The sequence below is a fragment of the Colias eurytheme genome, chromosome 6, assembly GCF_061535395.1.
Source record: "Colias eurytheme isolate Ceu_HAF_F1 chromosome 6, ilColEury1 Martin Lab GWU primary, whole genome shotgun sequence".
Classification (NCBI taxonomy): domain Eukaryota; kingdom Metazoa; phylum Arthropoda; class Insecta; order Lepidoptera; family Pieridae; genus Colias; species Colias eurytheme.
Window position 1 is genome coordinate 13,427,675 of NC_142985.1, and position 26,229 is coordinate 13,453,903.

At 33.5% G+C, this 26,229-nt stretch overlaps 1 protein-coding gene and 1 long non-coding RNA gene across 2 annotated transcripts in view; one reads left to right on the forward strand and one right to left on the reverse strand.

Moving 5' to 3' along the window:
• The window catches only part of Dscam3 (Down syndrome cell adhesion molecule 3), a 115,669-nt gene that overhangs the window by 32,322 nt on the left and 57,118 nt on the right, over nt 1-26,229 (reverse strand). The window contains exons 4-6 of the mRNA XM_090102664.1: nt 25,427-25,585; nt 24,235-24,384; nt 23,864-23,984 (exon numbers count right to left, since the gene is read on the reverse strand). Coding sequence (XP_089958790.1) covers nt 23,864-23,984; nt 24,235-24,384; nt 25,427-25,585 — 430 coding nt within the window. The remainder of the gene's footprint in view (nt 1-23,863; nt 23,985-24,234; nt 24,385-25,426; nt 25,586-26,229) is intronic.
• LOC149908142 (uncharacterized) lies at nt 4,393-5,635 on the forward strand. The gene is made up of 2 exons (XR_016456831.1): nt 4,393-4,660; nt 5,117-5,635. It is a non-coding gene; the product is annotated as an uncharacterized LOC149908142 (long non-coding RNA).

Sequence of the window (26,229 nt, forward strand, 5' to 3'; positions counted from 1 at the left end):
ACAGCAAACTCTGCGCGGAAGTTTCGGCGTTCGCTAAGTTATATTTACGGGAAGCAAATATTACGTGACGCGATTTGAATATGAAATTGGGGTCACAGAAATTGGTGTCTGAATATAGTGACGGATAGAGTTGCATAATGTATCCATCGGGAATTTCTTGCGCTCTTTATTGGATCACGAATTTTGGTAGTAATTTTTTGGTAACGTATTATCGTAGCGTAGGGTATTGCTTTTATTACATGTACATGATATTATAGGCCGAAGAACATGCATGTATTTTATCAATAAGAAGAGAAATTGACTAAAGCCTTTCAAATAGTCAGTTTATAATATAAGGTGTATATTCTTGATATTTAAGTCAAAGATATAGGTCTAGTATTTATTAAATTGTTAGTGAGCAGTCGTATTACTGGTAAAAAGTCAAATATTAAAATAATATTGTATCATTTTTTCAATAAATGTAATGTCCGTAATAAGTGATATTTCTAAAGAAGCTAAGGTCTACTGGCTCTCGACAAAGCATCAGTAAGAATAAACGATATGAGATTTTTTATAACGTGATCAAATCCTGTTAATAGAGCTCAAGGGACTGACTAAGAAGTCAGCTAAACGTTACTAACCCAATAAGCCATTAAATATATCTCTCTCTCTCTCCACAGTTATTATATGAAATGTTTATCCTGGAAGAGCAACTAAACATAGCTCTTCATCTGCAGAACTTACGCTTACATCTAGTACTGTACTTTTATTGAAAGAAACTATACTCCTACTAAGTATACACTAACTTGAAATCTAAACAGGGCAATTCCTCCGTTGAAAAGTATGTTGTTGCTGAAATAAGTGCTATTTTTGCGCTTAGAACGTAGCTACGTTTTATACATTCTGTAGGTCCACGTATAATGCCAATTATTTAACATTAACACAAGGCTTTAATAATCTTTAAGTGATTCTTATAAAATAAATATTTTTACATGTCGGTAATAAAAAGGAAAATCCTTATCTGACTGAAAATGCTCAACCTAATACCTCATCACTCGATAAAAAGTAACGTCTGAACCCTGAGGCAGAACCATCATCGCGGCATATTCGTTGCCGCAGGCCAATCGGGCCAAATATTGAACTGATTTTAGTAACGGGTATTGTATGATTTTGTAACATGAGATTTTACTATGCTTCTGAGAAAAAATGATTAGGTTCTATCAAGTTTCATGTTCTAGAAGTTTGATCATGTTTGATTATTATAACTATAGTAATAATATTTTATTTTGTACGTAACAGATAATATGCGGCTATCTAACTAGCTTTAAGATACAAATTAGAGATTTAAATACGTTTATATAATAATTATTTAGTAGAAAACAACGTGACTGCCTGATTTTCTCCGAAATTATTATAAAAGGTTCCGTTTAAATGAAAACTTTCCACAAAAACAGCGGAATATTTACACCCGAATATACCCTAAAAGATAAATAACCAAGCGACGTAGCAGCGAGCAAAAACTGCGAGACAAATGACCGAGCTGGATGTTTTTGCCACTCCTCATTCTAACCTTACTCATTAACCTCACGCCGCGTTTGCGCGTGTCGCTTTGACGAGCAAAAACATAAGTACTTACGCGTAATGCCTCCACGTCTGATAGTGGAGCGGTTAGCCTACACATGTACCAAACTAGGAGTATTCATTTTTATGTCATAAAAACACCATGCATACCGTTTATAGTACCGACTGCATGGCTAAAACTTTTCGACAAACTCCACCTTGCAATTTGGAAAATTTAGAGTTGGAGTTAGTAAAGATAATCCTTACTTATTATAAATGCCCAAGTGTCATTGCTTGTTTGTCTTTCTTTCTGGTCACAACACAGCGTTTTTATTCTGAAGTTTTTGAGTCTGATAGTTAGGGGGCTAGAGAGGCCTAAGCTACTATTTACCGCGGCGAGACATGTAATTCCCATGGCAATTTCTTTTGACTACGCGGACGCAGACACAGGTGAAAGCGAGTGTACAATGTACATACATAGCATTAAGCATAGAACAAATAGTACAACTAAAACAAATGGATTACCACGTTAGAATGGCAGACTGCAGGACAGATAGCCCGTAGGGATAAGTTCTCGATTGAATTTTACGTATGTTTCCCTGAGGAACTCAGCCACACCCACAAAAAGGCGAAATTAGTTGTGATATCACTACATTACACTATTTTGCGATATCTCTTATAAGAAGAGTGAACGTATATGTAACAATGTAGCGTGATTATTACAGTACTTTTTACGCTACTATATTATTACTAACTTATCTCTAAAGAAAACATATAAATTGAACAGTTGTGTAAGTTGATTTTACAACCGAATATACTGCTGTACCTACAGTTACAGTACAGTACAGTTCTACTTGTCTACTAGGAATACAGGATTTGATACAACGATATCCATAATGGCAATTAATAATGTGATATTACTTTCTATCAATTTCGTGGGCGTGTGAAAAAATGTCAACGTAACACCTACATTTACAATTTACTAATAATTAGCTATGCAAAGCTTTGTATCATATATCACAAATTAATTCCAGCTATACATAATTATGCAAATAGCGAATGCAAATGCCATCGTCATCAAGCTTTGATTTTACGTGAAATAAACTGGAATGTAATAAATTGGCAATTGGAACACTCGTCCGAAATACAAATTATTTGGCTAACAAAAACACATTCAATTTAGTGGTCGCTCCGAACGTGGATGAAATTTTAACGGAGTGCTTTATTTAGAGATGGATTCGGGTTAAATGTATGTGACATTGCTTTACGTTTTACTTGTTGTAGTCTGTAGATTCGGGAAAGATTTGTTGCTAGTGAGAAAATAGCTATGTAACATATTATTAATTTCTACCTAGCTACTTGTCCTGGCGATAAAAAAAGCTAAGCATAGTAATATGTCACTTGCTTAAATATATTGTATTCTAATGGTCAGTCATGTTGTTAAATCACACACAGAATCAAATCTTTCCTTTTACTTTACCAACACAATAAGTAGGTACATTACAACTTTTCACTTTAGGATTTCAGCTTCACGAAGAAATGCACATACACGTGTGTTTAAAACATACTAATAGGTTTCATAATATGTTTTGACTGGAATTTACTCAACTGGTAGCCTGAAAGGCTACTTGAACAGACATAATACTGTGAGATCTAAGGTAATAAACAAAGAGCTCTTTATTTGTCTACACTCTACACCATGTATAAAGAGCATTTCGTACAATCAATGCGATTTGCAGTGACGCTTGGAGTTGCTCCAAATGTGACGCACACGCGCCGTTGGATCCCGTTTGGCACAATTTTGTTTCCCTTTACGGATGCAGCTTTGAATCGACGTATATTTCTTTTAAATGTTCCAGTTTTGGACATCAGGCTGGTGTTTTAATGTATTGTTGTATTGTCTATTCGTACTAAACTGTGGGATGTTCTCTAGTTGTTCAATTTATCAGGCAAAGTTTTAGATACCGACGTAAGAAATATGTTAAACAAACAGACTTTGAAAAATATTTTCTGTTCCGTAAGTTGAAAGAAAGCCAATAAAAATATCGGTCACGATCGAGTAAATAAATTGAGAATTGGAATATGCAAGGCACTTGCACTAAAATAATCATCATCAATACATATAATAAAATTCTAGAAAAGTGGTGTCTGTACAATGAAAATATGTAAAAAAAAATTAGCAGGGGTTATTATTAAATCGATCCCAAACCCAAAACTGAAGTTAAAAAATTTTTTGTCTGTTTGTCTGTTTGTCTGTTTGTCTGTTTGTCTGTATGTTTGAACACGCTAATCTCAGAAACGGCTTATCCGATTTCGATGCGGTTTCCACTAATATATTGTGGTAATCTTCATTTAACATTTAGTGTTTATTTCATGTCAATCGGTTCATAAATAAAAAAGTTATGACCATTTAAGTACTCACGGCGAACATTTGCTAAGGAATTCTATGGTAATTGGTACACATACAGTGTACGATAAAACGTAAGTTATCTGTTATACGCTACAGTTATGTCCAAGTGATCATATCGAAAGTCCCCAAGGGTTGGGGGGGTAAGTAGGGGGGAGGGGTATTTCTAGGTATATTTTATACATAAACATTTTATACACATATAAACAATTTTATACATAACTAAGTCCTTTAAATTATGTCGTATTATATTATATTTTTAACCCCCGATGCAAAAATATGGGTGATAAGTGTTTGACCGCTGTGTGTGTGTGTGTTTGCGCCACCGTAGCTCGCTAGCAGGTAATCCGAATTAGATGATGTTTCTTTTTTTGGCAGCATATTTTCCGACGCTGGTTCTTAAATAAACTGTTTCAAAATCGGTTCATCCATTTATTGTAACTAGGTAGGGTAACGGCACCAGTGGTCAGCCAGGCACCAGTGATCAGCCTATTGCGTTGTTTATTGGCCATAAATATCGCTGTAATCAAAATAACCAAATCACGCGCACTTAAATAGAAGCTCTGTTTCGTTATTGGTTCATGCATCACGCAATAGGAGCAGCAGGGGGTCAGGGGAGAGAAGTAATCACGTTCGTACAGGTGCTGTCCGCCGACAAGAGCAGAAGTGTCATGTCTGCAATATTTTTTGTTTCACGTGGTGCTCTTTTGAGAGGTGAGAAATAACATATTTTAGTATGAAATGTGATTGTGTTTTATAGATAATAACTTTATAGATTACTTAGAGCATTTAATTTTATGAAATTTGATAAAAAATATTGTTTTTTTACTTAAAAATTTGAGGGGCTGACCAATGGATACCGATTTTTTATGAAAGATCCAATGGACAGCCCCTGGGGCTGATTACTGGGATTATCCTAATTGTTAGAAAACCCAGTGGTCAGCCGCATTTCAAAATATTTTTTTCAAGCGGCTGACCAATGGGTCTCAATCTGTGGTCTCAATGATCCAGTATTCAGCCACGATGTTATTGAAATAATATTTTAAGTATAAATGCGAATGTTTGTGTTTAAATCTATAAGTAATACTTCATGTTAGTTAAGTTTTACCTGAAATAATGGTATTATGTGTATTCATATCCAAAAGTTATTATTGTTCCCTTTTTTTCTAGCTAAAAATGCCGCCAAGACAACAGTATCCTCCAGAGAAATCCTCCGAAAGAGATCCTCCTGTGGTTGATTATAATTATACAATATTGTGGATTATAGATACATCAATAATATTATAAACTAATATCGCTGATTTCTTTAAAAATAATTATTGCTGTTTTTATGATAAATAATAAGAAGTTCCTAGAAAATAAGAAGACACAAAGAGATTGTAATAGTATGTTTAAAATAATATTTGTATTATGTGCGATATACATTTTTTTTGTGCTATGTGAATCGTTGCTATAAAAATGTGATTAATATAGTTGATTTTGATATAACATTGTTTATTTTGATCTCATAATTAGTTATACTTACTAAAGGCTGAACACTGGGTTCAACAAGGCTGTTTATTGGTTTTTAGAGGCTGTTCACTGGGACACTGGGCCATTTTTTGTTTAAAATTAATTATATATTTTACTAAGAGAATTATTGTTTTTGATAAACGCTGATTCGAAACTACAATAAACAATAAATCCATACATGTTGTACGTTTTTTTATTCGACGATTGGTGTAGAAATGGCAATTGTCAAAACTTCAAAAAACTGTTATGAGGCTGACCACTGGTGCCGTTACCCTATATAGGGGTAAAAGTGGGAATGAAAATAATTAAAGTTGTCGAATATACTTTAGTGATATATTAAATGAAAGTGAACGACCTATCAGTAAAAATAAGTCAAATTTTACCAAAATCGGTTCATCCATTTATTTGATATAGGTATAAAAGTGGTAGATAATAAAAAAAGTGAATTTTGACTCAAGTGACATATGAAATGAAAGGGCATGACGTGTAAAGTATAATTAGACATATTTAATCAAAATCGGTTCATCAATTTACTATACCTATATACAGGGTGTAATCGTTAAGTGTGCACAGGCGATTTTTCCGTAAGTATTACAGATAACAAAAAACTTTAAACTGATATCGAAAGAACTTAACCTAATGAGTAAAATGGCCGTAATAAATTTTTAAAAATAAATCGAGAAATATCAAAAAAATTATCTTTAAAAGTTTAAACCCTCCCATACATTATGTATGAAATATGAATATCCCGTATACATTTAATATGAAAGATTTTTAGCTTTCTTTTTCTTTTTTGGTTTTCTGCTTTAATTACTTCGCAAATTTGAAGTGGCATTTTCCACGCTTTTTCCGGACATTTTCACGCATTTTCCGGATATTTTCCGGGGATTTTCCGAGCATTTTCCGGACATTTTCCAGGCTTTTTCCGGGGATTTTCCGGATATTTTCCAGACATTTCCCTGGCATTTTCCGGTTATTTTCCGGGTTTTTCCAAACATTTTCCGGGAATTTCCCAGGCATTTTCCGGGGATTTTCCGAGCATTTCCCGGGGATTTTCCGGATGTTTCCCAGACATTTTCCGGACATTTCCCTGGCATTTTCCGGGGATTTTGCACTTATTTCCCAGGCATTTTCCGGACATTTCTCATGCATTTTCCGGGGATTTTCCAGGCATTTTCCGGATATTTTCCGGACATTTTCACGCATTTACCGGATATTTTCCGGACGTTTTCACGCATTTTCCGGATATTTTCCTGGCATTTTCCAGGGACTTTCCACGGTTTTTCCGGAAATTTTTTAAATTTAAAAGTTTAAACCCTCCCATACATTATGTATGAAATATGAATATCCCGTATACATTTAATATGAAAGATTTTTAGCTTTCTTTTTCTTTTTTGGTTTTCTGCTTTAATTACTTCGCAAATTTGAAGTGGCATTTTCCACGCTTTTTCCGGACATTTTCACGCATTTTCCGGATATTTTCCGGGGATTTTCCGAGCATTTTCCGGACATTTTCCAGGCTTTTTCCGGGGATTTTCCGGATATTTTCCAGACATTTCCCTGGCATTTTACGAGCATTTCCCAGGCATTTTCCGGTTATTTTCCGGGAATTTCCCAGGCTTTTTCCGGGGATTTTCCGAGCACTTCCCGGGGATTTTCCGGATGTTTTCCAGACATTTTTTGGACATTTCCCTGGCATTTTCCGGGGATTTTCCAGACATTTTCCGGGGATTTTCCGAGCATTTCCCGGGGATTTTCCAGTCATTTACAGGCTATGTCAGGGAAATGCCTGGAAAATTCCCGGAAAATATCCGGAAAATGCCTGGAAAATCCCCGGAAAATGCCTGAGAAATGTCCGGAAAATGCCTGGGCAATGCGTGGAAAATTCTCGGAAAATGCCAGGGAAATGTCCGGAAAATGTCTGGGCAACATCCGGGAAATGCTCGGAAAATCCCCGGAAAATGCCTGGGAAATTCCCGGAAAATGTCTGGAAATTCCCGGAAAATAACCGGAAAATGCCAGGGAAATGTCTGGAAAATATCCGGAAAATGGGTGGAAATGTCCGGAAAAAGCGTGGAAAATGCCCGGAAAATGCTCGGAAAATCCCCGGAAAATGCGTGAAAATGTCCGGAAAAAGCGTGGAAAACGCCACTTCAAATTTGCGAAGTAATTAAAGCAGAAAACCAAAAAAGAAAAAGAAAGCTAAAAATCTTTCATATCAAATGTATACGGGATATTCATATTTCATACTTAATGTATGGGAGGGTTTAAACTTTTAAAGATAATTTTTTTGATATTTCTCGATTTATTTTTAAAAATTTATTACGGCCATTTTACTCATTAGGTTAAGTACTTTCGATATCAGTTTAAAGTTTTTTGTTATCTGTAATACTTACGGAAAAATCGCCTGTGCACACTTAACGATTACACCGTGTATATAGGTATAGTAAATTGATGAACCGATTTTGATTAAATATGTCTAATTATACTTTACACGTCATGCCCTTCCATTTCATATGTCACTTGAGTCAAAATTCACTTTTTTTATTATCTACCACTCTTATACCTTCTATATCAAATAAATGGATGAACCGATTTTGATAAAATTTGACTACTTTTTTTACTTTACTGTATAGGTATAAGTGGGAATGAAAGAAACGAATGTTGTCAAATATTGTGATAGTACCTACCTAAGTGATATATCAAATGAATGTGCATAACGGGTGAATTACAATTAGTAATGTTTTATCGAAATCGGTTCATCCGTTTATTACATATAGGGCACTTTAGGGGTGACAGTGGTCAGATAAATAAACCAAATGGAGCATCAAACGATAGGATATGACGTGTACATATAGGTACAATTAGATAATATTATTTACATCAAAATTGGTTCTGCCATTTACTAGGGATGGAAAGGGAAGGGTTGAAAGGCTGTGAAAGAAGAGGGGGACATGGGAGCGAGAGGATAGCCACACCCTGGAAATTTTGAACTCTTCTGTAACAAAGTTTTATAGCTCAGTTTAGTTTTAATTTTACTAACAGTTATTTTGTGTTATTATTTTTTTTATTTCTTAACTGTAAAATAATCTGTAATTACTTATAATTTAGTTATTTATGGTAGTACGTGTTTCAAGACGTGTTTACTCAATAATTGTGTGTTAAGTAGTAACTACTATGCAGTCACTATTCCACGCGGACGAAGTCGCGGGCACAGCTAGTATTATAATATTATGTGAATGAAAATGAAACTCTATGAAGATATTTTTTTTACGATTTAATAAATAGGTACAACTGCACTGATTATAAAAATCTACATGTTTTATTTCCCTTTTTTGCGTCAATCTAACAAAACCGGGACAAGCGGCTAGTATTTGATAAAAACATAGCGTTCCAAAAAATAAGATAAAAGAGTATCAACATAAAACACGAAACGTAATAAACTGAGAATTTCTCTTTATGGAGTGTTACGTGCGTGTGAAATGACAAGCTTTACCGACTTTTAAAAATGCGGAGATGTTTTCACACGTAATAAAAGCGATAGTATCCGGCTAGTGTGGCCGTTAAACCTGCGAAGTAATTAAGATCGCTTGTGCCAACTAAAGAGCACTTAAGTTACAGCTACACAGGGTGGAGATTTTTTTCCTTCGCCATTTTGTTTTAATTTTCTTAATGCTTTCCGCACCCTCTTTATGATTCTTTTTGTTTGTTGTAGACGTGTTTCTGCAAATTTTATTAAATGAGAAATCATATTTCTTTGAAATGAAATCTGCTCAAATGCACTTCGGTGTGAAGAGCTAGATTAATTAAAAAGATTGGAGAGATCTAACTTTATATTTAATTATATTATTAGCAGTACTAAATATTTATGATTCTTTCCTAATGTAAGTGTACATTTTTTAAGAAATCTTTAAAGTTTATTTTTAGTCTGAAAATATGTTATTATAAGAAATAAAATGCGAGGCTGCGTTAAAATATTAGTTTGAATGTAATAAGAATGTACTGCGATTCTACACAGCTATCTAATTGATGTAGGTAGTTGATAACAAAACGCAGCTAGTCAACGACTATTAGTAAAGTGAGGGTAGTTGGGTCGAACGTCGTATAAACAGCGTCCGAGCCCCTAGGCACGATTCGTACGAATGCACCACGAGTCAAAGGAACGCGGCAATTTATAGTATGCGACAGCTAAGCATGTTCGGACAGGAAACAGTGACAACTACTCATCCACAAAAATATTAAATCAAAAGTTACGTCTAACACGGCCATACTGACAATCGTACGTCCTCGTACGCCTTTTCTCGTATTAAAACACTACGGTAGTTCATCTCGGGATTACACAACCATCCTGCCTCGGCCACACTGACCTGACAGAACAATAACCACATTCACATGACATAGGCACTCCGTTCGCGTATCTTGGTATATCTACGCTCGTACGACTAGTGAAATACATCACTACGATACGTCAGCGACTAGACTATACCTCAACGCCAGAGTTCAACTGGCGATTTGGATCACTACACACAATTCCTTCGATGAACTACATTCCCGTTACAATAATCCACGTAACAAACTTTTACTTCACACAACGAACGAAAAAACACAAACGCCAGTATGCCGTTACAAAACTACGTTAACTCAAAACAATTAGCAAGTGTAGGCTTGAATTCTATCCCGCTTCTGATATAAGAAATAAAATGCGAGGCTGCGTTAAAATATTAGTTTGAATGTAATAAGAATGTACTGCGATTCTACACAGCTACCTAATTGATGTAGGTAGTTGATAACAAAACGCAGCTAGTCAACGACTATTAGTAAAGTGAGGGTAGTTGGGTCGAACGTCGTATAAACAGCGTCCGAGCCCCTAGGCACGATTCGTACGAATGCACCACGAGTCAAAGGAACGCGGCAATTTATAGTATGCGACAGCTAAGCATGTTCGGACAGGAAACAGTGACAACTACTCATCCACAAAAATATTAAATCAAAAGTTACGTCTAACATTATTATATATCGTTCAAAGTAAAATTCTTATTAAGATTTTCCATCAGAAAATACAAATGTTTGTAATGTTGCTACAACGTTAAAAGTTTCAGAGACTAGACTTGTCAAGTTGCCAGCCTTTTAGTGTATACGACAATAAACCGGTGCCTTATGAGAAGGAGCACATTAATGTATAATACTATAATGAATCTCATTTATAAAGACGTAGTTTGCTAAATAAAATACCACCGCATCGTATGATTTCATAATATTTTAATAGACACAAATTAACGCCCCTATCCACATGTTTTTAACGTTACTTGTATCAATAAAACTTTGAAATAAATGCGAGAGATACTAGAAATATTTCTATAATATTATATTATTTATCTACATTTAATCATTTAAGTTCATATCAAACTTCATAGATTACCACGAAATTATTTATCAAACTACAAGATACTACATAAACTCTTCAAGCCAGAATTACAAAATATAATTAACCAAATAACCCGCTCCCTGCTCTCAGTTCTCAACTTAAACTAATATTATAAATTGGTTTTCATCCATTTTAGTTCTGTCGTTTGGATAGGCACTTCACTGCTAACAGACGTAATTTGATATTATAGACTAGTATTAATTAATCGAGTCAAAGAGAAAACCCATTTCATAAAAGGTAAATAATTGTATTGCTACATTTATTATTATTGTTTATACAAACAGATTCAGTTATATAAATAGTTTGTGTTTTTAGTTCAAGGTAATTATGATTATTGTAATGTTGTTTTTGATTGACTAGTCAATGTTATGATATAATATACTTTTTTGTTTATTGTTCACTTCGTAGAAACAGTCACGAGTACATCAAAAACAGGAAAGTGTGGAGTACCCCTTCATATATTCGAATGAATATTATAATAAATTACATTACGACTTACGAGTAGCCGAAGGTCGAAAATGGTACAGTCAAGTGAAAGATTCCCAGTGACATCCTACACACCGCACACAATACTTTTTTTCTATTCTTTCCAATACTTAAAATAAATATAAGTTCATTAGAAATGGAATCAGACCTATCCAAGATTCATGGCTTGATTTTGTTATCAACGTAAATTACACATATAATAATAATTTATCTGAGTAGTATAGATTATAGTCGATGAATGTCTATTGAAACATAAATCGCCAGGAAAGTTATGAGCAGAATAACATGAAAATAACCTCATATATTTCTAAGCGTCGTAATAGTTTTCCAACAGTGTCGAAATGCTATTTAATAGAAGAATTTAATAGCTTTCACATAAATTCTTGTTAAGAGGAGCCATACATCATGGTGTTAGCGCAGTCTCTAGTTGGTCTCTTGGCACCGATTCTTCTGCGAGAAGCCAATAACTTTGAGATATAATCTTCAGTTATTCGTGGTGGAGGCATTGATGCGATAAGGTGGCTTCAATGAAGAGTTTTACATAATATCTTAAGTTATCTGTTATAATTAACCTGATTAAAAAAATTGTGTTAGTTTTCTTATCTAACCAACAATTAATTACATGAATTATACTTTGCGTAAAGATAATAAATAATAAATACAAATAATAAATTGGTACAGGCTATTTTTACGCGAAAATTTTTATGTAAATGAATCGACTTGAAGCTTATGTTTATGATAAGACAGCTCCCGATACCGGTAATATCTTTAATTCATAGCAAACTTTACTATACTTTCTCTGCACAAGACATTGCTTCGTCTACGCTGTGCTACGTTATGCTACGATATGCTACGGTGTGCTACGATAGGCTACAGCCTACGAAATCCTCTAACCTCATAACGCTCGCATGCATCAAGCTCATCTATTTGTCTAGTGTATGCACTTAGTAATTGCAACACCTAGCAGATTAGTTGGTTTAATGTTTGTACTGTATCTCGGTAGGCACATTCTATAATGTATACAAAGAAAAGTGGTACGAAACCCGCAAAAACGTGTTGCTTGTGTCAGATTTTGTATCGATATGTGTACGTCATGTAACATGCTTTATTATATTTTGGATACTAAGTAGTGTGATTGATAGGAAAAACATAACAAACAAATGAAAACAAACAAATATGTATTATACAACAACAATTAACAAATATGTATTGTGGCCTCATGTAGCTTTCCTAGGGCCGGTTTGTATGAACACCACATGATCGCTCAATAGATGTTATCGACAAGTTAACTAAGTGTCCAAAACAATTCAATTCTGCAATTGTATCGATTCTATTTTTATATCAAAATTGTCTCCAATACAGTCAAGTGCAGGAGTTCAATCACAGTTGGGTTAAGTAAAACTTTATGACATGATATGCAGTAAATTCGAAACAGTCGCATGTATCGTAAACTTTGAGTGTCTGTGTGCTCGCGTGATATCGCTTTGTGGTGCAAGTAATAAGCTGTTTATTATTATAAAGAGCAAGGTTTTTATTAGAGATGTTTTTTGTACGAAAGATAAATTGTTTTTTGATTGCTTCATGAAATCTGGAAATATGTTTTATGATATACTAGCGCTCCGCCCCGGCTTCGCCCGTGGTACATATTTCACAATAAAAGGTAGCCTATGTCCTTTCTCAAGTATCAAAATATCTCCATACCAAATTTCATGCAAATTGGTTCAGTATTTTAGGCGTGATTGAGTAACAGACAGACAGACAGAGTTACTTTCGCATTTATAATATATAGGGATAACTACTATTCTAATTATACTGTACGTTTGTATGAGTAGATGGTTGGTTATGTCGTACAGTTTAATTTGTCTGACTAAAATTTGGCACAGAGATGGACAATAACCTGAAATAGCATTCTGATTGCATTGTTATTCGGATTCGAGTTACCCGAACGAATCATGGACTAAACCTGAACAAAATAACAGACGAATGCTATCGTAGTATATAATAATTTATTATTAACAATACACGTCGATATAATATTTAGGAATTAAAATATAAAACATAAGAAATTGATACGGATGTTGAGTTTCATAGTTTATATTTTTATTCAAACAGAAGAAAGAAAAACATTATACGCAAAGTATTCATATAATTTGATAATTCAAAACTGTACGCTATCTCTTATGCTTTAAAAAATAACAAACAACCGAACGGCTCAAATAAATCGACCCATTCTATAACTTGGACAAATTCTTCGCTCACTGTTAAACTCAGAACTAAACACGTTGAAGTAAACTTCTGTACTTGTGTTTAAATGCAGTTTAACGGTTGATTTCCTCCACCCTTACCTTTATTGCTAAAGTTTCTCGTATATTATTGTATCGGGTATTGTAAAGAAGTATGCATATGAGTTCAGTTTCTTTAACTTGTAACCAAAGAATGTCTGTAAATGTTTCAGTATACATATTATAGTATTTTATTCAATTCAAAGTTTATTTTAAGATTCTGAATTATAGTTACGAAACTACCCCAGTATCAAAACATAATCTGACAACAACAACTTTTAAATCCAACTTTTAGAAACATTTAAATCTCGTATTTGCTTCTCCATAACATCATCAATCTTTCTCAAACGCGCGCGTGTTGGATCGTTCGTATTGTATCCAAGAATATTGGAAGACGAATGAGAAGCGGATCTAACGATAGTTTCCAACTTCGCAGATCCCACAGCTATGTTGTTTATCATTTGTATGTTTTGGAAATGCTAGATTTACCTGTTACGACTTCCGCAATGCGATTTTGGATTTGTGTATTTATATTGTTCCATTATGAAGCAAAGACTGAGGTCATAAAGTTAGGTATATGTGCCATTATTTATAATTTTTATTACTTTAGAAAACTTTGTTTCAGTTAGAGACTTGAGATATTTGTTTTGATTTCGTATTTGCGAGAAGTCAAATTATGTTGTCTAACTCTTTTTCGTTGTATTCGGTATTATAAAAGGTATAAGAAAACGTTATTTGTGTAAGATCATGCTAATATATTTCTGTACTAGCTTTTCTTTCATAACTCTCTAAACTGTATTGATATAACAAAGTTCTAAACCAGTTTTCAGAATAAAATACTGTTAGTGTAAAAATTCATGCTGTACGCGCAAAAAAATCTCGCCTCGTTTCAACAAACAGAAAATGCGAAAAAATACGATAGTAATATTTTTAATTACCCGGTGAAATCAACACTAATAAGTTATAAGCTATGAAGCGTTCGGCCCCATTCACGGTTCAACATTAACGTGCTTTGAATGGTTCATGAAAAAACTAAAACATCTAGTTTCGTGAATGGAACTGAATCGTCATTAAGTGTCGGACTTCGCACTAAGTATTCATTAAAATTTAATTTTATGAATTTTGTGGGATTTGATGAAGGTTTTAGATTAGAAAGCTTAGGGTTGTTGAATGAGCAAGGCCAACGGTCGCTGTGGTCTTTCCAGACAAGTTTTTTTAGAAAAGTGCATGCTATGTTTCAATACTGTAATATATTATGTTAAGTGACACATCGAATTTTAAGGATATAAAATTAATAATATGCAGGAGGCCTTTTTAACCTGCCTACAATATCAAATTCTGAACAATGGAAGTTCTATCACAGATTGCTACATAGTTACCTACTAGCTCTATCGTTGTATGTCACGTAGTAACATTATGTAAATATAACGTTAACCAATTACTTTTTATGTAGAACATTAATATTATTACTCGTACATATTCTACGAACATTAAATTACACCGAAAATAGCAAGTTTTCGGAAAAAAATATAATCCCATATTCGATGATTCACACAAATTAGTTTTTAGCCAGAATTCGGGGAATTTTATACGTTTATGATATCGTTTGCGTTTGTTCTATGAACTGTGTAATTGGAAATTGACTCGTATTGATGTATTATTTTTATTATTTTGTAAAACATTTGTTTGATAATATGAGACTCCATCCTCACACTAATAATATGACCTACGTTTAATGTTATGATAGAGTTTCACTACGTCATATATTCTGTATGGGGTAACTTTCCTTGATAAATGACCTGATTTGTATTGATTCGTTAAAAATATTAGCAACCGTTAATTAAATGTAGAGTATAGGTACACTGTGTTAACCCTATAAATAAAATTTTCTTTCTTTCTTTCTTTCTTTCTATATTCTGTAATTGACTGATCAGTCGAAATTAGAGGCAAGAGAACTGTTATTATTTTCAAAGTAATTGTATACACCTTTGCCTTTAAATTTATTAAGCTATTGCATAGCTTCTATCGCGGGCCTTGAGCGCGGGGACTGAATCGAGAAATTCCGTAACGAAAAACCTCACGCTCCCCACTCCGACGGGCTCGGAGGTGTGGCTTGAAGGCATGCTATGAAATAGCTTTACCGCGGCAGTCCCCGAGTGCCACACGTCTTTTTTTATTTTCCTTTTCTTATAACAAGCTGCCTTGTTTTCAATGTGATGCATTATAAATCCCGTGACCGCAAACTATTTGCACAATCCCAACCAGAATCAAAATATAATTCACGCCACTTTAAAGTCCTTAAAAATTATATTATGTGTGAAGTACCATCGAATAATCGATAACATTCGATTGAACAAGCCCTCGTGTGGAGAGTGCAGTCACTATCTCGTATTTCAATTTTGATTTATATTAACACTAAGGACAATTTCCTTGGAACATATTGAATATCTGGTGGTCGGGTTAGAAATATAATAATTTTGTATTACAAACTCAATATTTTTATTATATTGTTAACTTGACGTCTCGGACGTGAAAGTAACTAGGTTCATCCTTCTTCATGTTTCATGTATTTTATTACAACTTAACTAATTGCACGCCTCATAAGCGAAGCGTTGAGGTGGGTACTACTGTCACTTCGCGCAAAACATCTGATTTTTCAAACTTAAAATGTCTTTATGTATCATACATTGCACTTGTAAGATAATACATACACACACATATTAAGAAAAAACACTATTTTTAACGTTCATGATATTTTTGATGTCATTTTTGTTATTTAAACTAGTTAAAAAACAGTTTAAAAAAGTTCTGTCTTGGACGTCCGTGTGTCTGTATGTGCGGATCCTTTTTCTTGTTAACACGATAGCGACCGAAATACTGTACTAATCGAGTCTTTTTTTTTCTCTTACGCTTGAGTATGCTCAGGAATAGAACCCTTTCATTTTTCAGGGTCTGATTCGATGTGGTTTAATTGTTATTAAATAAACAAAAATAATAATTAATAAATATTTATTAAAAAAAATTATGAGGCGTGCACTTTTGGATTTTCCAAATTATTTAATTTTAAATACAATAAACATGAATAAATATAATGCAATCTTAACTATATGTTAAACATTATTCCTTTGCTTTAATCGACGTTAAACTACAATCCCCTGCAAAATGTAAAACACGATTACAGGCGACCAGACTCAATAACTAACTCAACAATACTGCTCAGAATCAATTTACCCAGAATTTGGTCACGGTTCTATCCGAGTATCGGAGTAACTTGACGAATCGAACTCAAGGGAGCTCTCGCCAACTTTACAATATACACGAAATTTGAGTTGGCACACTTAGGTACACTAACGAGAAAATAGTCGACGGATAATACATAGTACAATGTGATATGAATACAAATAATACAGTGTATTATGATCTACGTATGCAAATGAATGCTAGGACAAAATTGCTGCAGCATAAAGTACGAATTTAAATACATAACATGGAACTTTAATAATATGAAATAAACGAAAAAGACAGCATAATATATTACATTTATAGCTTAATATTTTGTCTGATCGATGATTCGATTGTATACATTAGATTTTGTCAAAAGATGATGAATTGTGGACGAAGTCGTAGGTGTTAGTTAAATTATGTAACTTAATATGATTATTATAATAGACTGTCACAATAATTGGATAAGTTTATCACCTTACATGCCCTTTAGTTAAGCGGGGTGAAGGAAATCAGGAAGCAACCTTAGAAATGCGTTATATAGAGGTATGAAATATATTGAATATCAGATATCTTATAGTTAACCCCCTCCATTTCAAATATAATTAACGAACTTAATATAATACGTACATATTTACTGATTTAATTAATATCAATAGATAATTACTGATAGGTACTTTATTATTTTTATCAATATTAACGATTACACGGCTGCAATTTATTACACTAACTTTACTGATTCAAACTTATTCATAGCTGAAGGAGGCTTATTATATTATTACCAATTATCGAAGTTTTATTGAAGGAAAAGAAAAAAGTTTGTTTTATAGTTGTTAGTTAGACGGAAACGTACACGTAGGACCTACATACGTCACAAACATGCTACATAGCTAAAACAAGTACATCAATCATCATGAATTATAATAATAGGCACGTTGTAAAAAGGTATATTTTACACAAAGTTCAACGTTTAAATCGATAATGAATTTTGAAACTCTTTTACTAATTTTGATCGAATCCTAACCTTTCATCACACAGCCAAGATAACAATTACTATTGCACCATCAATAGTCCCTGACGTTGACATTTTAAGTCCACTAGTGCTGACCTAATTCATCTAAAAAATATTACGCAAAACAAACCCGTATTTTTGATCTCAAAGCACACTCTATAAGCTAGGGTAATCTGAATTAGTCCGACCGCAGAGTTCCGTTTCCAAAACTTTGGTATGTACTGGGTGAAGGATGATTGGATTACCTGCGACCCTGCTAGAATTAACTATATTCAGCCAACACTTTGAGAACTGTGCATTAAAATTACGCCATTTTTGAATGTGCTTTTAGTGAAAATATATTCGCTTGAACGCGATATTTCCGGATATTATTTTATGATGTACTAGCTGTATATTGTTACAGTTAAATGTATACAGCATACAGTACTATAATACTGTTTTCTTTATCAATTAGCATATACTCAAATACAAACATTTACTTATTCAGCAAGACTTCTTTTAGCTTTGAATCGTCAAAGTACTTATAAATTATTTATCACCTGTTCGCAGAGCAGTTCCTACAGAAAGAAGCCGACAAGAAAATCTGTATTTATTATTTTAAAATCATATATATTTTTCATATAAAATATTAAATGATGCCAGAGAACTTTTCAGTGGTTCTTAAGTGTCTTAATAATATTATTTGTACGATTTTAAGATAGACGATCTCGTAAATAGTTGTTCATTTAGTAGTCTGACGATAAAATAAAACATATATTTGTTAAAAGCACTACATTAAACATATTATTATTGTAGAACAGAAAATAAGTGTCTATTGCCACACGTTTTTAGAACAAAGTGATATACCTACTACGGCACTAAGATTTTATTCCATCGTTTGGTCGCCCTAATTAACCTGTAGACCTCATATAAGTGAATTTTATGATCCACTAGGAAAATAAAGCATTCCAAATCTATACTAGGACACCTAATACCATCAAAGTAAAGTTGATCCAAATAAAGACCTATAAAATCTAGTACTTTTTCAAACCTACATCCCAAAGACAGCCACAAAACAGTGACAAAGAACTGAAAATATCCGTAGAATTTCCAGTTTGTTCACAAATTCCTCTTGTATATTGCGAGAGGGACAAAACAGTGAAATATAACCGAATGTGCAGCCCCGTTGCATAAATTATTGGCTTCGATACGAATATGGGACCGTTCCTGCTGTCGTAGATAGTTCTCTATGATATAACTGTGTATGTGTTGTATTGGCCACCTCCTGGGTATAGTGGTTAGCATATACATATTATATTATAGCCCTGGGACAGGTTCGGTCAGAGAGATGAACACCTATTTGTTCGTAAAGATATACTATTGAAGCAGAAAAGAGAACATTTATGTAAATATAATAATGACGGTCAAGATAAACGATATTATTTTAATGAAGGGAATCATAAATACGAACATGAGCTTCGTTTAAATACCTCTAACTTCATAATAAATTACACAAAACTGTATATTATATATATTTTCTGCATAACATAATTATGTTAGAACGCTGAGCAATATACCTCCATACATCTTAGCAGTAAAACTTAATTAGAGACGATCATTTAGATGATATACCTCACAAACTATAAATAACATATCGGCCGACTTCAGCAACTATAAATATATCCATTTCAATTTGACTTAATAATTCACAAGGCTTAATTACCAGAGAAGAGTTCAGCTCAACTTGCCGACCCAAGGAACAGCACAGGAGGTCTTATAGCAGTATTTATTCCAGTTGGAGAAAGTGATGGCGCTAGACGACTTATATAGATCTGTCATTTTTCCACACTGGAAATAATACTGCTTTAAGATCATAGTATTACAGCTATAAAGGTTATCTGTGACAGTATAGTTTACAGTCGCTCCATTAACGCTAATGGGCGACGCTTAATTACGTGTTAAACTTTTAGTATTGCGTTTACGACGCGCTGTCACGATCCTTTTTAGAACTGAGAACCATATTTTGTTATGAGCTGTTGGATATTGAAGGTTATAGCGGAGAGAATGGATAATGTGCCAGTAACTTTTAACAAAGGTATGCCATTGGTTTAATTCAATACCTTTGTTCAGAGATGAGAGAATGAGCTTTTCTAAAACCGTTAAATAAACAATAATTTGGAAAATCCAAAAGTGCACGCCTCATAATTTTTTTTTAATAAATATTTATTAATTATTATTTTTGTTTATTTAATAACAATTAAACCACATCGAATCAGACCCTGAAAAATGAAAGGGTTCTATTCCTGAGCATACTCAAGCGTAAGAGAAAAAAAAAAGACTCGATTAGTAAAGTATTTCGGTCGCTATCGTGTTAACAAGAAAAAGGATCCGCACATACAGACACACGGACGTCCAAGACAGAACTTTTTTAAACTGTTTTTTAACTAGTTTAAATAACAAGAATGACATCAAAAATATCATGAACGTTAAAAATAGTGTTTTTTCTTAATATATGTGTGTATGTATTATCTTACAAGTGCAATGTATGATACATAAAGACATTTTAAGTTTGAAAAATCAGATGTTTTGCGCGAAGTGACAGTAGTACCCACCTCAACGCTTCGCTTATGAGGCGTGCAAAAACAAATTGTAATCAATTAGGTAACCTATTATTATCATGTTTCATAATGTAGATTCACATGTTTGTGTAATATACATCTGTGAAACTTTAACATCATAACAATTTCCCCAAAAAATCTGAAAAAATAAACAATTGAAAATCTCTCAATCGTCATAATTGTTTTATACATTTCCCAGTAAAACAAACAGCGAAGTGGCTTATGTTTTCCACTGTGTACTTATCAGTTAATTCAGAGTGCTCGTATCAAAACAATAACGTGATCGAGTTACCGAATCTCAATGTTGACAACGCCACTTTATTTGCGAAAGCTCAGCGCTCCTGGGGAGATATACTTTATTGAATAACAGTCTAATAAGGTAATTAAATAATCGTTTCATCTTTACATTACTGTAAAAATGGCTCTACAACCAACCCTGCTCACCTAACCAATCTAATAAAATGAGACTAGACATTTCTGTCTTAAAAATGATGTTTCTTTTAAACTTATACAACTTGTAAAGTATAACAACTATACCTAGAATTGTATTTGAATGTTGTTAAGCACAGTAATCTTTAATTGTACATGTATCGAATCAAATGAAAGGTATCAACCAATAATCCCATAGTAGGAAATGACCGGTACGGTAAAGGGTATTTGACCCGAGGTTGCGGTGTCGCTGGATCACAGGCTCAACGTCTGATACCGAAGCCCTTGTTTGCTTAAGGACTTAACGGGTATTCCTCACACCATACGACACGACCATCGGGTCGTGTTACGTGTATATGTCGTGAGGTGAGGTTTTTGTACAACTGTGCTATTTCGCTATTTGATTGATGTATAAATGTTTTCTGTTTCATCAATACAATAGAAAAATTGAGATTTCATAATCAAAATATATTGGACCAATCTTGGAGGCTTAATATCACTACATAGTATAAAACAAAGTCGCTTTCTCTGTCCCTATGTCCCTTTGTATGCTTAAATCTTTAAAACTACGCAACGGATTTCGATGCGGTTTTTTTAATAGATAGAGTGATTCAAGAGGAAGGTTTTAGTATATAATTTATTAGGTTTTAGACAAAGCGGGCAAAGCCGCGGGCGTTAAACTAGTTTTATATAAATCACGACTTGCAGACAGATGTGAATTTGAAAAAGTTCAATTTAATGAATTTACTTAAATAGTGGACCTTTTTATTCTGTAATATTTATAATTAAATTAATTTTACAATAAACAACACTTTTTTAATATACAACATTTCAATGTTGTATATTTATCTGTTAATTAAGAATACAATATTATGTTTATTTTATACATCAGGTGTAAAGGGCCTCAAACTCAATATTTAATGAATGAGGTAAAACCGAAGTTCATCGTCTCTTTTCCTCTTGGATAAATTTTCTCTAAAGGTAGTTTATTGTTTTGCTTCTGATAAAACAGAACACGTAACTTTATATTCAAACACGTGTAAATTTCTACGCATTAAGGATTGATTTGGCCTGATAATAGCTAAAAGTGGCATATATTTAACATACACGATTTAAAATGTATGTGCTCTATACTAGACCTCTACATTTCACATCGATTTCATTAAAATTGTATAATAACATAGTTATCATATTTTCGGTAATACGTATGATGAAAAAATGAAATGAAAAAATGAAAAAATATTTATTTGGACCCACATTATAAAAAGTTTACATACATGAGACACGACGATTGCCTAAACTAGGTACTAGACCTGTGCTATAGGCGATCGACGCTTTCCACTCCTATGACACAGTGCCATTATAACGTGAGTAAAAACGTAGGTAAAGATAGTAACGTGAGTATGTGTTGTGTGTGTGTGTGTGTGTGTGTGTGTGTGTGTGAGTGTGTATTTTAGTGTGAGTGTGTTTGTGTGTGTGTGTAGGTGTGAGTGTGTATTTTAGTGTGAGTGTGTTTGTGTGTGTGTGTAGGTGTGAGTGTGTACGAGGATGCGTGCATAATATAGTAATAGATAAGGTTTACATACCTAATACATTTGATTTAAAAAAAGTTAGATTAATACAAATTACATTTTTACACATTAAATTATTACACATTACATTATAATAATATATTATTACACAATTAACATTATTACACATTATTAGTTCATAATTTTAGCAATTCTTCGGTTTCTACGTATGATAAGGTAAGTAACATGCTTGTGGTTTTATTTTTTAGGTTAAAATATGTCATGATATGCTTCTTAAAACTTTAAGAGCTATAATAAAATATCTGGCGACAAAGTTCCCCTTTTTAATTTATTTTCATAAAAACTTATAACGACTCCTTTGTGATAAATTTCTTGATAAAGGTCGATGACTCCTCGAAGCTTAAATCTTTTGGGAATACTTCTGTACACAAAAAAAACCTCTACTGCTATAACAAACAAAAAAGTTTTTGAAGGTAGATGTAGGTGTGATATTTCTTACGCAAATACGCGTCATCTTAAGAAAATTTGGCATAATAAAAAATAAAAAAAACTAGTTTAATACCATCCAAGGAAAGAGCTCCAGTCATGCATATATCGTTAAACCTAAACCTTTCAAAGCATAATATTATACAGTACCTACCACTTTAACAACATTTTACTATCACTGTTTTTTATTCATACTCACATACAAAACAGGTTATGTATGTAAAACTCAATCAAAACATAAACATTGACTCTGAAACTGTACAATATATTCTATATTTTCTCGGGAAACGACGCACGTGTTCCAGTTTAAGTTCGCACGTGTCTATGAAAAACAAGAAGCAAAGCGCTTCAGAACAACCGGACACCTCGCTCAGAGCAAAGGATCTCTTGTGTATAACAGTCTATCTGCTGTAAGGAGAGCTCAAAAGACTGAACACTAATGTAATTAATCTTCCAATCTACTAGTTGTTAAAAGTTTTACAAAGTGAAACTTTGCAATTGTCAGCCGGCATCTTGCGAAGGGTTAATTATAGTCTTTGTTTTTCTTTACCCTGCAGACTTCTACGCTGTGATAACAAAGAAAAACGAAGCTTCAAGTTTTATAAGTTAGAACTTTATATTAAGTCTTGTAATGAAATTTCTACGCAATTTTGTAAAAAAAAAAACAATTTAGCCTGACAACGTTTACATAATAGTATTTAAAATCTTGTATTATATTACACGTAGGTAATATTGATTTATACTGTAGATTTATCATTTTGAATATACACACAGATGATTCCAATTCTAGTAGTTTCACTTCTGACACGTGTGCTTGGTACACACGCTCTTCTTTGTATTACTTTCTTTCTTCTCCATTTTGTTGTACCTTATTTCGTATTGTGTTTTGTACCTTGTTTCTGAAATAAATGTTAATTCTATTCTCTATACTCACGTGACAGTAGCCGGCGGGTTGGCATGTACGAGGCACGGCAGCCACACATCCGCGCCGCGCCGCACGCTCGCCTCCCATGCGCCGTGCAGTAGCGCGCGTGGCGCGGACGGCATGCTCATCGCTGTAAAAGTAATAATTGATACCGTTTTCCGTAGAAGGGTTACAAAAAATCGCTTACATTATGTACATAGTACGTAGTGCGTAGGTATTTTGGTATTGAATAGAGAAATAAGATGATTTTCAGTTACACAAATACTAATCACATATTACTTAAATTTTAGCATTAAAAAAACATTCAATTTATAATTCGATAAACTCTCCTAACAATACTCCAATAAACCAAAGATTTTTTTCATATTCCAGATACTTACGCGAAACATCTATACTGACAGGAATGCTCCTCCGGCGCTCCCCCGTGAGGGAGTCCAGTACAGAGCAGGAATACTGCGCCCTGGAGTCATCAGCTCGCACCGAGCGGATGACCAGCTTCCAGCCCTCGTCCACCACCAGCGCTGGACCAGCTGGAAGCAAGTTCTATTGAAACAGAGGCATAGAGCAATTGCCTCGCTTAGTTCTGTATAATAGCGTATTATTTACTAAAACTTCAACATTTATACGTAAAAGTGTTTCATAAGCTAAATAAAATAAATTTGTGAAAACAGTTAATTAAGAAGTATAAAAGCAAAACTGTCAATTAACGAACACAAGAAAAAAAGAACACAAAAATAAAAAGCGATTGTGCTTCTGAATATGAAGTAAATAATAAACGTTTGTATTGTATTTATTTAAATAATTGAATACACGAAAAACTTGTTTTTGCGCAGTCTGCGTCATCCCGCGGGAAATTATTTTAATTCGGAGAACAAATTTAATAACAACGTTCAATCAATCTGCATAGACCAAATAAATTGTTCAAATTAACAAAGTATACAAACAGCGAAATGGGGTTTAAAAGTATGCTTTTCTTTCAACAAAGTAATTCCCCAAAAATTACTAAATCATTTAATATAGAATCTCTCAAGTTGAAACATCATAATTTTATCACATTTAAATTTTGAAGATCAATCCTTTTTAAAGATAAATATTTTAGCTATAAATAAACAAATGCGTAGGCACGTATCATAAAACAACAGTAAGTTACAGGCATGTTGGCATCTCTGACAGGGTCATATTTATTTATAGACCCATTGTTATTCATTTTGCAGGTTATATTTAATTTAATTAATATAGGGAATTACAAGTTATTAAGGCAATATCAAGAGTTATTTTTAAATACATGTAATTCTTAATTTAATTTTTGTTAGTTTGTAACACTGAGCTACGAAACCGATTTTGTGAATTCTATTAAAACAATTTATACCGCCGCGGCCGCATCTATTATTTAAGTACCCATTTGATTAGTTATTTTTTTTACAGCTCACGTTAACTTCATTACTGCCAGAAGAACACGTGCACGTCTTTATCTAGTGAAATATAATTTAATGTTATTAATTAGCGTGTGTATGTGTATATATCTGGTAAAATATAATTTAATGTTATTAATTTTTATTAGCTATGTCTTACACATCTGATCACCCGCAGAGACCACGCTATCGTCTCTATACCACGCGGCTACCGTGGCATGGTCGCGCACCGCGGAGGGCGCGGCGCAGGTCACCACGGCTGGACCTCCCACCTCCGCTGGCGTGGACGTCGCGTGGACCTGCCAGTCTTGCCATACCACTGGGGAAGAATAGGTTAAGTTAGAGATTGATATCAATGTTTGTAATAGACCAATTTGACTAAATTTAAATGTGAAGACAAATAAACATTATATCGCGAAAAAGAGGAGATATTTTCATACTATTAAATGGATCAAAAATATGCATTTTAATAAGAAATCTAAAAATATTTTTTTTATAATTATAAACGGCAAAAATAAAAACGAAAGCGCGTAGTTTCAAAGAGAAACAATAAAAAAATGGTTCAAACTTTAAAGCTTGAACCATTTAACGACTTACACCGTGTTATTTTTTTAGTCTAAAATTTGTAAGAGATAGCTGTAACGCATCCACGCTATAAATATTTTTACAGGAACAAAACTCTAAGAGCCGTAACTCATGTGCCACGTATGATATTCCATAAATATTTTATGTTCGCCAAAACACAGACCCGTAAACCTCTTAGCTAAGACCTTGTTTAATATTCTGAGCTCAGTCCCAAATCCGACTATATACCGGTATATGAATACACCACGTAGTGGGAAATAAAACAAATATATTACCTGTACCTTCACCACGTTACAAATCTTACAAATGTTTAGATTACATTTGTTGTAATTTAAACGTAAGTTATAAAAAAGAATAAGAAACCAGTTTCTTATATTG